We start from the raw sequence: 13,719 nt of genomic DNA, 5'->3' as shown, positions 1-13,719 counted from the left end.
TTTGGTTCCACTATTTCCAGCAGTTGGAAGCTAAATCATCATAATAACAATAATAAAATGTGGCCACCACGTTGATGCGTACATGAGGACAGGACACAGAGCCAAATGATGTGAACGCTGTTTCTCGACAATTTTTCAGAGGTGAGTGTTTTCAAAGATGCGATCAGTTGAAAAATAATGCTGCCTGCTCTTGTTTTGTGTGTGTAGCCGAGGCACAGTTTGCATCATGTTAATTTCTAAGCACGATTAAATCTATTCTAAGTCATTTCTCATCTTAATTCAATCAACATCTCATTTGTCTGGACATGGATTTCCTCAGAAATATTAGCATGACTGAACGGCCAGTAGCTGCTGAAGAGCTAATTCCAGGAGGGTCTGTGTTGATTGTACAGTAAACTGAATGCAGATTATGTTATTTGCTATTTGTTTTTTTACATAATGTACTTAATAAATCAGAATACACATAAAATATGCCCCTCGTTTCACACAGCAAAGCATTGGTGCAGAGCATGCCTGCATGTTTCAGCTCTGACTGACACCTGTCATCTCCAATGCCTTTTATTTAAACCCTACTACAATGCAGCTTCGGGTTTAAAACATCACAGCTGCTTCTGTTCTCGTAAGGGTCACGCTCCGTTCTGGTTATATAGCCCTGCTCCATTGTTAGGCGATGCACAGTGAAGGTAGTACTAAAGGAATTTGGCTGGTTCCTCCCTCTGAGCGGCTCAGTCTGTGCAAATACCGATGGAGTAAAAAGCCCTGGTGGAAATGACAGGGCAGACGCCAGCCCCTCATGTGAATGATGTGGTGGAGGGTGGAGGTTGGTGAGTGGGTGGGTTGGATACTATTGCTCTGGCCACAGGGAAATCAGCAGTTATGAACAACGTGTGCAAAAGCGAGGAGAGAGTGAAAGGCGGGGAGGGTGAGAGGAAAGAAATGGGAGGGGGCGCGGGAAGTTGTTTACTACGTTCCTCCATGCTCTGTCGTTTTATTCGGTTGTTGGTCTGATATTTATTATGACTCCCCTGTTATTCAGATTGTTTGTTCTCACTTTACATACCGTTTTTTTGCACTTTTAAGTCTCGGCTGTAAAAGAACGAAGCAAACAGTTGACAAGCTGACTGATATCCTAAAAGTAGCGGTGTTGTCGTTGCACAGATCTCTAGAGTAACCGATAATGAAATGACTGTTTTGTAGTCTTGCGCAAAAGCTAAAGTACCTTCATGCTCAACTTGAAAATGACAGACTTTAGGGGTTGGAGATTACTGATCTGAGATTAGACAAAGGATCATTCTGGTGGCATTACTAACACCAAAAGTACCAATGACTGACTTGTCTTAGCCGTTGAAAGGTGAGAGAAATGATCTGGCTCTCTTGCATTTGGGCGCTTGATTTTTGAGTTAGGCCCTAAAGTTGCCTTTTTACATACAGTGCCCTTAAGTATTCTTACCCTTTGAACTTTTCCACTTTTTTTCCTGTTACAACCACAACTGTAGTGTACTTAATGAGATAAACTATGGTTTTTATTTCTATGTTTATTTTTTAAACCAGCAAAAATCTGGAAGGTGTGGTGTTAATTTCTGTCCAGCCTGCTTCATTCTAAAGCCCCTGAGCAAATCCTGGAAAAACAAATGTTTTTAAATTGCCGTTGAAAGTTATAAAACTATCCCATTTGACCATCTCATGGATCACGCTTCTCATTCTCTGTGACAGAAACTTAGTTTTGTAAACCTACCAAGACATGGCCGTCCACCTAAACTGACACGGAGAGACGTTTTATCCAGAGAAGCAGCCAAGAGGCTCATGGTGACTCTGGAGGAGCTCCACAGCTCAGGCAGTAGAGTTTGTCAACAGGAAGAAAGTTTATCATCCAAAGTTAGAATTTAGGGAAGAGAGGCAAGAAGAAAGTAATTACTGAAGAAAGTTAATAAGGCCTAATTTATATATCCAGTCTATTGTCTCTATTGTTTAATTATGTCATTCGAAGGGTGACAGCAAACACAAAGCACATAATGTAAACAGTGTGCCAGATCACAAACAGAAAATGACAAACAGTAATGTTTGTTTTTAAGAAATACAACTAGGTCAGACCTGCTGGTTTTTAAAAACATATCATTATTATTAATTTCTCAGGGATAGCAAACATACAAGAACTGTTTTGATTTCCTGGTGAAAAGTAACTTGTACAAGTAACTGAGTAGTTTTTGACAAACCAGCACACTATTGCCCCCTTTGAGGCTTTACTGTATACCAGTTACCTAATATTAGGACCACATTTGGATGTAGTCTTCGTAATTTTGTTGTATTTGCATCAAGACTTGCCGTTATAAAATGACAATAAACTATTCCATTCTACTCTGTTATATTTTATTCAAGCTAGCTTAAAATAGTACAACATCCAATTCAAAGATCCATTAAGTGCGTAGCAAAAAACTAATATCGTACAAAAGTCTGAACACCTCATCTTCACCGTAAAAGTTGGTAGCTTCAATATCTTTCTGTGGGAATTTTCTTCAGCAGCTTTAGTAAGAGTGGTCAAAGTTTGGTGGAAGATGGCTGAAGCAAAATACGGGCTGATGGACGTGGGGCCACTGAATGCAAATGCACACCACACTTTTCAGATTTTTATTTGTAAAAAGAAAAAAAAATCATATCTATTTATTATTATCAGTTCATAATTATGCATTACTTTGTGGGGGCACCAAAAAAAGTGAAAGAAGTTCAGTCAGACGTTGGATGCAGGTCTCTCATCAGTGCAAATGTTTTAGTGTGCAAGAATGTAAAACGTATTTGTCTCCGTGTTTAAGGAGGTTGCAAGCAACAGCGTCAGTCGAGTGGGTGATTGGGAGGGAATGTGTTTTTCATTAAAGTTTCAAAACCATGTATAGTTTGTGTGCTGTGACTAGTGTTTTCCAAGTTTGCGAAATCGCACAAAGGGGGCATTAAAAAAGAACGCACCACAAGGGTGAACAGATTGATTGAGTATTAAAGAAATAGGGAGGTGTGAGTTGACTGTGGTATGTGTAACTAGAGGGGGTGTGAAGTTTTGAAGCAAAAAGCGAAAATTGGAGTAAACACCAAAAAGAAAGCAGCAGAAAATCTTCAGGCTTCATGGAATCCAAAAGTTACGCTTCATTTGCTTTGTGGTTCAACTGAAAGCATATCAACTTCTGTTTTTTTGAGTCATAATCCAAAGCAAACATTGTTAAAGGCTAGACGTACGACTGATTCCTTTTTTTTTTTCTTTTCCCTTGTCTTGCCAACGTTGATGCTTAACTGATGGGTTGTCTTATTTGACTTTCCCGAGGCTCCAGTAAAGTGGCTTTTTTACTGCCCTGCTCTAATGTAGGGCGCAGGAAAACTGCTGGTACATCGATGCCTAATCGCTCGCTCTCAGTTGCGGCTGTGAGTGGAGAGAGGCTGGGAAAGGCTGCCGGATCGTCTGTCTAGTCCCAGAGGACCCAATGTGCTGAGGTCACAGTTCTGAATTGCCTCCAAATGACTTCACAAAGAGAAAGCACCTGCTTGGGGGCGAATCTGCCTAAATCACTCAGTGCCTGCAGGGAGCCGTAGACAATTTCATTGAATTGGGCTGCCCTCTGTGGAGTGCAATTAACAAGCATTCTGCTGTTTGTTGCTGGGCTAACGCAGTTCGTCAAGTATTAGAGCTTGTGATTATGCATTTTTTTATTGTTTTTTTTGTAACGTGTGTCAAGATGTGACAGTACTGGAGACAGTTGGCTCTGGGCGTCTTGGGATTTGTATATCGCAGGTGGAAAATGGCAAAGGAGCTGTAGCCTGACGTTGGATTTCTTATGTGGAAGAGCCACTGCTGTGCAAGTGGGTCACACATTATTCTAAGCTGTGAACAGAGCACACCATAAAAAGCCACCTAGACTGAATGAGGGGCACTCTCGAAGTAAAAAGATGATTAGAAATGGCATCTGTTCTACGTTACTCATAGGGTGTGTTTTGGGTGTAGATTTTAACTGTTGGTGCTGTGAGAACCAATAAATGCTTCTTTGGAAGCATTTTAAAACTAGAAGCCCCTTATGTCCTTGTAATTTGTTAGATTTCATCAGCAATATTTGTTACAGCAATTCTAGAGTACATGAGTTCATAAACAGTGAAATCAGACCAGTACGGTACGACTGAAACAATTAATAGTAATGAATTGGTTATTAAAATTTAGTAGTCGATTAATTGTTCACTGGAGTATACAGACTCAAGAAAAGACCATCTTCTAAAAACAACAACTTATTCAACATATGCAAACAGCCAACACTATCTACAATAACTCATTGAAAATTTTGAATTAACATGAGTTATTAATTTAATTTAATTTCCCTTTTGGATTAATAAAGGATTTTTGAATTGGAATTTTAAATTTAGATCAGTAATTAAGCAAAAACTGTACAAAACATTTTGCATTTAAGACAAAACATTTTTTTCAGTGAATATGTTTTACCCAAGTAGCTTCACCTGGTTTAGTTTCACTAAAGTTTATTTTATTATTTAAAAAATGAATATAATTATTTGTTTATTTGCATCCTTTAATTTATTTTCACTATTGTATAAAAGCACTTAAATGGTTAAATAAAAATCCGTACAATGTGCCAAATTTTGTATCCAATTAATTGTTGGAATAGTTGATAAACTAATCAATTACTAATATAACCAGTAATTGCTGCCATACAATGCATTTGGTTTTTCATAGCAGTTATTGTTTAAAAGCTAACAATAGTCAACAAAAAGTCAAAGTTTACAAAATCACTTCAAGGTGAAGCTATTCCAAACATTAAATTTATCTCAGGCAAGTACTTGTATGTAAGGGGAGAGAGATCTTACTATAATTACAACCCAGTGTTTTATATCAATTAGTTTTGGTTATGTCACCATGGTAACACTCTACAACAGAGCTGAGGACTTTTCGTACCAGAGCTATTTGGTTCAGTTTTAGTAAATTGAAGTTTGTTCACTTCATTTTTGCCTGAAAACTCTGTTGGAGACCAAATAAGCAATCTCTGGTCCACTTGCTTATTCTAGGAATACAACCTAACTGCCAAGAAAACCAGAGAAAGGAAGTGATATCTCTTGATTTGAAAACATAAGTGTGATGTGAAATCTGTTAAAATCTTTCTCTGTAGCCGTAGTCTCTCCCTCTATGCCATATTTTTGTTGCACACCTCACCTGCTGCTCATACTGGGCAGCTTCTTGTGAGAGTGCCCCTAGCAGCATGACATTCTCAAGGTGGTTTGACCCACTTTCAAAAGTGCAGTGTTGGCATTCTCAAATCGAACTGAGAGCCGTTCACTATTCTGGTGCGAAAATACCCTTAGAATTCCTGTAAGATGAATCTTGTAAAGGGATGTAAAAGTTACAGATTGTAAATAATTAAAGCCTGTGCAGTGTGTCCCGAAGCGCAGATACACAAACCTGCTGTGAAATATTCTATCATTAGCATTTTAAATTCCTAAAAGTTTCTTTGTGCACTCTCTGCTCTTCAGTTTATTCCTTTAAGTAATGTTTCCACTAAGGGTGTTTTCACACCTTATAGTCTGGTAGACTCAGTTTGATTGGGGACCAAAATTGCAACATTTGCTGCATTTTCAGCTGCTTTGATTTGTTTTAACACTTAACTGTGTCAGACAAACCAAACTCTTTGAGCAACCTGTTCACTCCCTCACTTGCACCAAGTACTACTGGAGAAAATGATACAAAAACCTCTGAAGGACCAGAGTTTATTTTTTGGTTGGTGTGCATCCGAGTTCGATTTTTCATTCACGCCTCCACAAATGAGCCAGACTTTCCAGGCAAACGAACTAGAGTTCAATTAAAGTGAACTAAACTGGGTTGGTGTGAATGCATCCTAAATTTAGATAATTTTAACAGTGTATTTGAAAATAAGCACTATAAAACACAATATAAATGCTAACTGATCCTGCTGTAAAGCTAAAAGTGCTACACCAGTTGTATTTTCTGGCATAGATTTCTATTATTATGTGATTGACTCAAATTTCTGCAGTCAAGGATAAAAGAATTGTCCCAAAAAATAACAGTTCATGCAGTTTGCCATTTTGCTTTAAGGCCTTCTTACAGTTTTTCTGTTGTAGTTGTGTGTTGGATTCATTTTTGACCTCTTTTTCCTATTTTACCTGTCTCTATTTATACAGTTGAAGGTCGGAGAAAGAGGGCTGGACGGCCAAGAAGGGAGAGAAGCCACTTCAAAAGAAGGAGACCTTCCCCCTCACTGTTGTCCCCATCCCCTATTCCCCTCTTCATTCCTATCCCATTCCCATCAAAGAAATCTACTTGATATACCCAACAATCATCCACACCCCCTAAAGTTCTGATGGATCAGAAAGTTCAGGGGCAAACTGCAACACCACCCCCACTTCTCTCTGCTGCTGTCTCAGCGGAGCGAGAGAAGGAGGGAGGAGGTGGGAAAAAGGAAGAAGAGAATGAAAAGAAGCAAGAGAGGGAGAAAGAGGGAACTGCCGCCGGTCCTCCTGGCACAGGTGGACCAGGAAACCCCGGAGGGGACCAGTCCCTATTCTCCATCACGGAGAGCAGCTTGTCCGAGGGAAATGTCAAGCTTAAGATTGGGCTGCAGGCAAAACGCATGAAGAAGCCCCCGAAGAGCTTGGAGAACTACGTGTGCCGACCCGCCTTCCGGGCCACCGTGAGGCACACGAGTCGTGGAGGAAGCAGCGTCCGTGGAAACCGGGCGGTGGCTGCCGGCGATGGCGCTAGTGGTCAGAGCCAAAGCCCTTCGAAGAGCCAAGGGAAGGAGAGGGAAAAGAGTCCAGGTTTGAAAAAAACACCAGCTACATCATCTTCACTAGCCCCCTCTGGTAAAGCTATTACTCCGTCTTCTCCGGCTGCTCCTCCTGGTATCACAAAGACTCCATCGCCCTCCCAAGTAAATGGCGGGAGTGCACCAGCTAAAAAGGTAAGAGCAGACAAGCTTCAAACTTTGTGTTTTAAGTTCAAATACACACAGTTTGATCTAAATTGTTGTGTTAAAGTTGCATTAAAGGGAACTACTTCAATGCTTTGTATGTGTTTGAAAACACAGTAGCTTCACAGTGTAGTAAAATAACACAATATTTAATCAATATTATATTTACTCACCATGCATGTTCTGGACTTCAGTCTGTCTTATATTCTTGTTCAAGATAAAAGTTGTAGTCCTGCTTTATAAACTTGAATATCATAATTTTCAGTGACTAGTGTTTCAGCTGCTCTCAACTTGATAGGCACATAAGGATGCAGCAACGTCTAACGTCCTTATTCTAACATGAACCTCATTGTAAAGGTTAAATACAGTTAGATTTTTAGGAAAAATACAAATTTGCTAGATCATCAAAATAATTGACACCGCAAATAATAATTTTTCAACCTGTGCGCACTAAAATAGAATGTAATAAAAATACAAAAACATTTCTGCAGCTGCCCGCCTTACTAGAAGGCGGGCTGGAATCACAGACAGGAAACCGATACCAAGTATTGTGAGTTCATTTTAGTCAGGGAATTAGTCACGGATCATTTTAATCAGGACATTTTTACTAAATTGTGCTCAAAGTTGTGCTTATTTATCTTCCGTAAAATATTTTTTTGGAGCGGAAAGACGAAGCTGACTTAGAAATTACTGTGTTATTGCACAAACAAAGAGAGGGACTTAAATTGCTCTTTAGATTTCATTGTGTTCGCAGTTGGTCTGCCTCTATTCATCATGTCACCCCTCCAATCTTCGTCCGTCTGTTCCAACTCGTCTCTGTCCCTTCCACTGCCACTGCTTTCCAACCCCCCAATTCCCACATGACCCCTCTCAATACCTCTCCCTTACTGTCCCCAATCTGACCTCACTCTGTAGCTCCTCCCTACTTTCATGACCAAACATGTGCAGCAGAAGTGGGTTGAAAATTTGGTCACTAAAAATAAAATTCATGAACTAATCTTTGCCTTTTGTAGGAGGGAGATATGGCTTAAGAAATATATAAATTTCTCGTTTTACTAATTTAGACTTCCAAAGTTACTCAGTTTGTTCCTCAGTTTTTTTTCCTTAAAAAATTACAATTGTCTTTAAATAATGGCTTTTATTTGAATAATTCCTTCTGTGAGTTGACCTGAATTCAAAGTTGAAATGAATAGAAGCTGTAAAACACGCTTGACAAACAAGATGGTAGTTCTTCAATGGGTTAAGATTGCTCTGGAAGCCCAAGGAGTGCAGTGGTGAAAAAATATTAAGATTTTCCAAAAATGTAATCTTTAAAAACAGAAATTTTGATTAAAACTGATTTATCACCCACATGGGACACAATTACAATGCCCAAAATACTAAAGGTCACAGAGTGTAGGAAAAGAGAGGAAATCAGAAAGAGAAGAAAGAATATTTATATTTTGCATATATGCTGTGTTTGTCATTATTATTGCCTTTGCAAGGATGTTTAATATTTTGCAACCGTAGACTGGGACGGACATTCTCCTTCCAGCTTTGTACAATCAAAACTACAATGGAATGGCTTAGCTCGAAAAACATATATATTTGAGTGACCCAGTCAAAGTTCAGGCCTTATTACAATTTGTAAACTGTGGTAAAACCTGGAAATTAACATCTGAAAAAAAAAAAAACACTTGCCATGCCATGTGACTGAGCTGGTTCTATTTTGAAAAGAACAGCTGGATAAAGATAATTACAGCATTTAGAAACTGAAAGAGATTAAACACTCGCAGCTGTAATTCCAGTAAAATCCTCTTCCTTAACATAATGACTCAGGTTCCTAAATATAAACGCATGCCACACTTTCCAGATTTTTATTTGTAAAAACTGTCAGAAAAACATGCATCTTTTTCTTTCCAGGTTCAGCATTTACATGCTACTTTGTGTCTGTCGCCATCACTTACATGTATGTTATTTTTCATGCAGGGTCCATCAAAGGTAGACTGCAAGGCCGATTCAAAGTCGGATACAAAGTCAGTTACTACCACATCAGAAAGACCCCTCAACCTTCACCGACCGCCGCCAGACAATAAAACTCATTCCTCTGGGAAGAAAACACCGACTCCACAACCCAACTCAAGGACATCTTCACCTTCTTCGCCACCAACTGCATCAAAAGAGCCGACCTTTGAAGGCATCAAACCTCCTCATTACACTTACAGCATGGAAGGTCAGAGAGACAAGGACAAGGGTGTCCAGAGTTGTGGACCACCCACTGTCACTGAGAAATTAGCCCAGCTTATAGCAACCTGCCCACCGTCAAAGACTCCTAAGCCAACTAAACCCACAAAAACAGATCCAAATCCTCCTCTTCCAAGTTCAGGCTTCATGGCTCCAACAGCCAAGCAGCGAGACAGGGCAATGGCTAATAGGAACACATATTCAAGACTAATGCACCTTTCGCCTCCACCGCCGGTGTCCAGACCTCCTGGTCGGCCTTATGGCTCCAGGAACAGAGATGGCGTCCCAGAAAATTCACCCACCCTTATGCACTTGAGGAAGGAAGACTCAGATGGGGCTGGGAAAGCTATTGCTACCAACATCAACAACAGTATTGCTATAGGCAACAGCAGAAGTCGCAGTAGCAGCCCTGCATTCACTCACAGCCGCCCCACAGTCTTATCTAAGGATACTAACTACGACGGCAGCAACAGCTCTAATGGTCTATCCAAGTCACTGTCACGTGGCACTCACAGCTTGCCATCTTCTCCATCTTGCCTAGTTTCTTCATCTTCCTCCTCCATCTCAGCTGAACAGAGGACAGTGACTGTAGTAAGTCACCTGAGCTCCCCTGCTCCCTCACAAGGACACCACACTCAGGAGGCCCTGGCCCTGGCAGAGGAAAGTAGGGCAGGTGAGAGGGAGCAGGGCAGCGACAGCCCCAGAGACCTAAACAAGTGCCCTCCTACAGCAAGAATAGGAAAACCAGAGGGAAAAGATAAAGTGGGAAGTAATCAATCACTGCATGTGGAGAGGGGGAGAAGCTCCAGTCCCAAAAAACGCAGTCCTAACAGGGATAGTAGCCAACCGAGACGAACCGCCAGTCCTCCTGAACCCAATAGACAAAGGATGCCTTCAGCATCTGAGCCAGATGACGAAGAAAGCCCACCAACGCCCCATAGAGATGATTCACCCGATTCATCCCTGGACTCGCCAGATGAGCAGGATAGTAAACCCCTAAAAAAACGCAGGGGAAGAAAACCTCGCTGGGTTATGAACAAGCCACAGACTCTTCTAGCAAGTCAGGATGGTCTCTTCAATGAGAACAAAACCAGCATGTCTTTGTCTTCAAGTTTAGAAACGCTATCTCCACCAGTAAAAAGACCAGTAGGAAGACCACCAAACCCGAATAAGGTCAAACCAAGCCTCGTGCCACACAGTTCAATGTCGCAGCTGTTTCCACCCCAACCTAAGAAAAGGGGACGGCCAAAGTTCAAAATGCCAAGACTCGATGCCCCAGCTCCTGGGAACCCCTCTTATAAGCTGGCCTCTTCCAAGGTCTTTTCATCTCTTCTGAAGTCCAAAGAAGAGCAGGACCCGCCTGTTCTTCACCCGGAGGTAGACCTAAACCCTCCCAAGCCTATACCTAGAAAACGTGGACGTCCCAAACGCCTCCCTCCGACCTTACCCCAAGAGGGTCAGCCTCCCACATTGGCTCCTGAGGCAGGAGACATGGGAGACAAGCGGTTCTGTAGCAAAGGAAACGGGCAGCTCATTATGAAAACAATTATCGGCAAAATCAATAAGATGAAAAGCGTGAAGCGGAAGCGTATTCTGAATCAGATCCTGTTGGGTCCAAGAACAGAGGAAACTCCTAAAAACAGCACTGTCGGAATGGTTAACTCTACAGAAGCTACTACCCAGTCCTTGTCCTCCCTGGCTGCTTCTTTTGGGGGAAAATTAGGACCGCAAATTAACGTTAGTAAAAAGGGAACAATATACATGGGTAAGAGAAGAGGGCGTAAACCAAAATCTGTATCCACTCTCACTGCCTCGTCACCAGAACCCTTCCTGTCTCCGAACACCACTTCTCCTCTTCATCACCACTCTCAGTCCCAGCAGCACCAACTGTCCTCTGAGGTGTTTCCCTCGCCCTCCCTGTCGCAGTCTAGTGGCAGCCACAGCCCCATCAGTGATGCCAGCTTTGTGGAACCCAGCTCGGTGCACTTTTCCCACTATTCTAGCTCCCATCATAACCACAGCTCATTTTCCTTCCCTCCCCCAATTTTTTCAGTCCCCAGTAAAGTCTTGGGCTCCACGTCGTCCACAGTAGCTTCCCAGAAAAAGTCTTCTTGCCGTGGGTACCCTCATCATCATCATTACAGGCAGCAGTTTCATTATCATAAGCTTTCTCCTCCCAGGCCGCTCCACCCAACCTCCCCTGCTCCTCTCAGCGAGCTAAAGGAAGCCACTCCTTCACCAGTCAGTGAGTCGCACAGTGAGGAGACGGTGCCCAGCGACAGCGGCATAGGAACAGACAACAACAGCACATCTGACCGAGGAGAGAAAGCCGGAGGGACAGCAGGCTTGGGCGGAATCGCTTTGCCAGCAGCAATGGGTGGTGGGTTGTTGATGCCCGGTGTAATGAGCTCAGCAATGGCCCCGGGAATGGGCCTAAACTCCAGAGGCAGGCGCCGCCACTCCGCCGTGCTCATAGAGCACCCCTCACCATCTCCTTCGCCCCATGGAACGAGGTCTTCACCTGATCCCAGGAGGCCGCATCCGGCGGCTCCCACCTCAACGTTGTTGGGACACAAGGAAAAACACAAGCACAAGTGCAAACGCCGCAACCACGGATGCCCGGGCTATGACAAGATGAAGAGACAGAAGAGGAAACGAAAGAAGAAGTACTTGCAGCTGCGGTCCCGGCGACTTGACCCCGACTTTCTGGCCGAGTTGGACGAGATCGTCGTGATGCTGAGTGAGATACGGATATCACACCGTTCCACAGGGCACCGCCTTGGCAGTGGGATCAGCATGGTGGCAGGAACTAGTCGGATGCCAGGGCTGGGGAGTAGAGCTGCTGGCGGAATCGGGGGACCTAGCGGCCCCCCTCCTCATCATTACGTTCACAGGGACCTCCTCCCCACAATCTTCAGGGTTAACTTTGGCAGGTTTTACTCTCACCCTGCATACTCCTGTGACCCTTTGCACTATGTCCGTAAACCAGACATGAAGAAGAAACGCGGACGGCCTCCAAAGTTAAGAGAATCCATGTCTGAGGTCCCTTTTGTCCCCGGCCTTGGATTCCCTCTCTCTAGTGGAGGTTTCTACCACCCCTCCTACGGTGTCCCCTACTCCTCAGGGCCCCTGGGGTTGGGCTATTACAGAGGCTTTCCTCCTGCAAACGCCCTATATCCTCACCCCCACCACCAGTCGCCTCACACTGCTCCTTCTCACCACTCCCACCACTCACCATCTTTTCCTCCCCCTCCACCCACATCCTACATGCACCATCACCACCCCTCGCATCTCCTCCTAAACCCCTCAAAGTTCCACAAGAAGAAGCATAAGCTGCTCAGGCAGGAGTACCTGGGCGGAGGGAGGCCCCCCGTCCTGTTCCCACCCATGTCCTCCGAGCTGTCCTTCAACTGGCATCACAAACACAAACACAGGCACAAACACAGAGAGCGGTGCTCTGAGGAAGACCGGGAGGAAGTGCTAAGGAGCGGCGGATCCGCGAGCCGGGTCAGCGCAGGTCTTTCTGACAAAGGAGCCACTAGCAAAGGAGAGCGAGTCGGAGGTCTAGGAATGACCGAGTCGTTACAAAGATGCAGGTTTGGAAGAGATACCTCAGGCACCACTACGAGTAAACAAGCTTCTGCCAACTCCCCCTCCTCCTCCTCATCTTCATCTGCAGAAAGATATAAACGCAAAGAGAGCTCCATGTCCTGTCTAGGACCGTCTAGATTAACCCTGGACAACAGCTCAAAGGGCCATCATGGCGTTGCATCCTGGTTTCGGATGGGCAGCCCGGAAGCAGACTACGCTAAGCTTTCACGGAGTCAGATGGCCGTCGGCCAGGGCTCGTTCTCAGATGGACGTGCAGGAGAGCCTGCAGGCTGCTCAGACAGCGAGGATGAAGAGCCTCTCACTCCCACAGAGGATGTAGAAGCTCATGATTCTCCTAATCTGACAAATCTGTTTGCCTCAGCTCTGACACGGACTTCGCTGAAGGGAGGAAGGAGCAGAAAGAGTGAGATAGTTACAGAAAGCTCCAGCTTTTCTCACCTGGATCGTCCAATGAGAAAGGACCGTTCAACATCAGCTGAAAGGAGAGATTTAGGTGAGTCCAGTTTTACTCTGTAAATAGATCCTTGACATGACATGCATGTTATCTTGTCAGAGGAAATTTTTTCCCTTTTAAGTAGTTTAATCTGTTCATGATTATATTCTGTACAGTCAACGGTCACTTAATCTCCAAAGAATGATGACTATTAAAATTAATAATTCAATGAAGTGAATAAATGAAAAGACCTAATTCATTTTAAGCCTTTAAGGCATCTTTTTATTTTAGTTTTCTATTTTACAAAGAAACCAAACACATTCCCACAGTTTTAAAGCTGGTAATATAAAAGGAAGACCATTGCTCACCAATTTGTATGTTGGCTAGTGTCCTAAATGTCAGTAATGTCGGAATTTTATTGCGAAGACTAGTAATAATAATGGTGAAAAGAATACAGTGGATTAATTCACTCTTTCTCTAAAAACTCTT

The 13,719-nt window shown here is 43.2% G+C and overlaps 1 protein-coding gene across 3 annotated transcripts in view; it reads left to right on the top strand.

Annotated features, from left to right (window-relative positions):
- Positions 1 to 13,719, top strand: part of LOC102219717 (histone-lysine N-methyltransferase ASH1L-like) — a 36,076-nt gene that overhangs the window by 1,060 nt on the left and 21,297 nt on the right. For 2 of the 3 annotated variants that reach the window (XM_023345244.1, XM_023345242.1), the window contains exons 2-4: positions 21 to 141; positions 6,175 to 6,953; positions 8,931 to 13,290. In XM_023345244.1, coding sequence (XP_023201012.1) covers positions 6,354 to 6,953; positions 8,931 to 13,290 — 4,960 coding nt within the window. In that variant the 5' untranslated portion in view covers positions 21 to 141; positions 6,175 to 6,353. The remainder of the gene's footprint in view (positions 1 to 20; positions 142 to 6,174; positions 6,954 to 8,930; positions 13,291 to 13,719) is intronic. The other variant, XM_023345243.1, reaches the window with a different exon arrangement.

The sequence above is a fragment of the Xiphophorus maculatus genome, chromosome 13, assembly GCF_002775205.1.
Source record: "Xiphophorus maculatus strain JP 163 A chromosome 13, X_maculatus-5.0-male, whole genome shotgun sequence".
NCBI classification, from domain to species: domain Eukaryota; kingdom Metazoa; phylum Chordata; class Actinopteri; order Cyprinodontiformes; family Poeciliidae; genus Xiphophorus; species Xiphophorus maculatus.
This window is presented reverse-complemented; position numbering and strand designations above follow the sequence as displayed.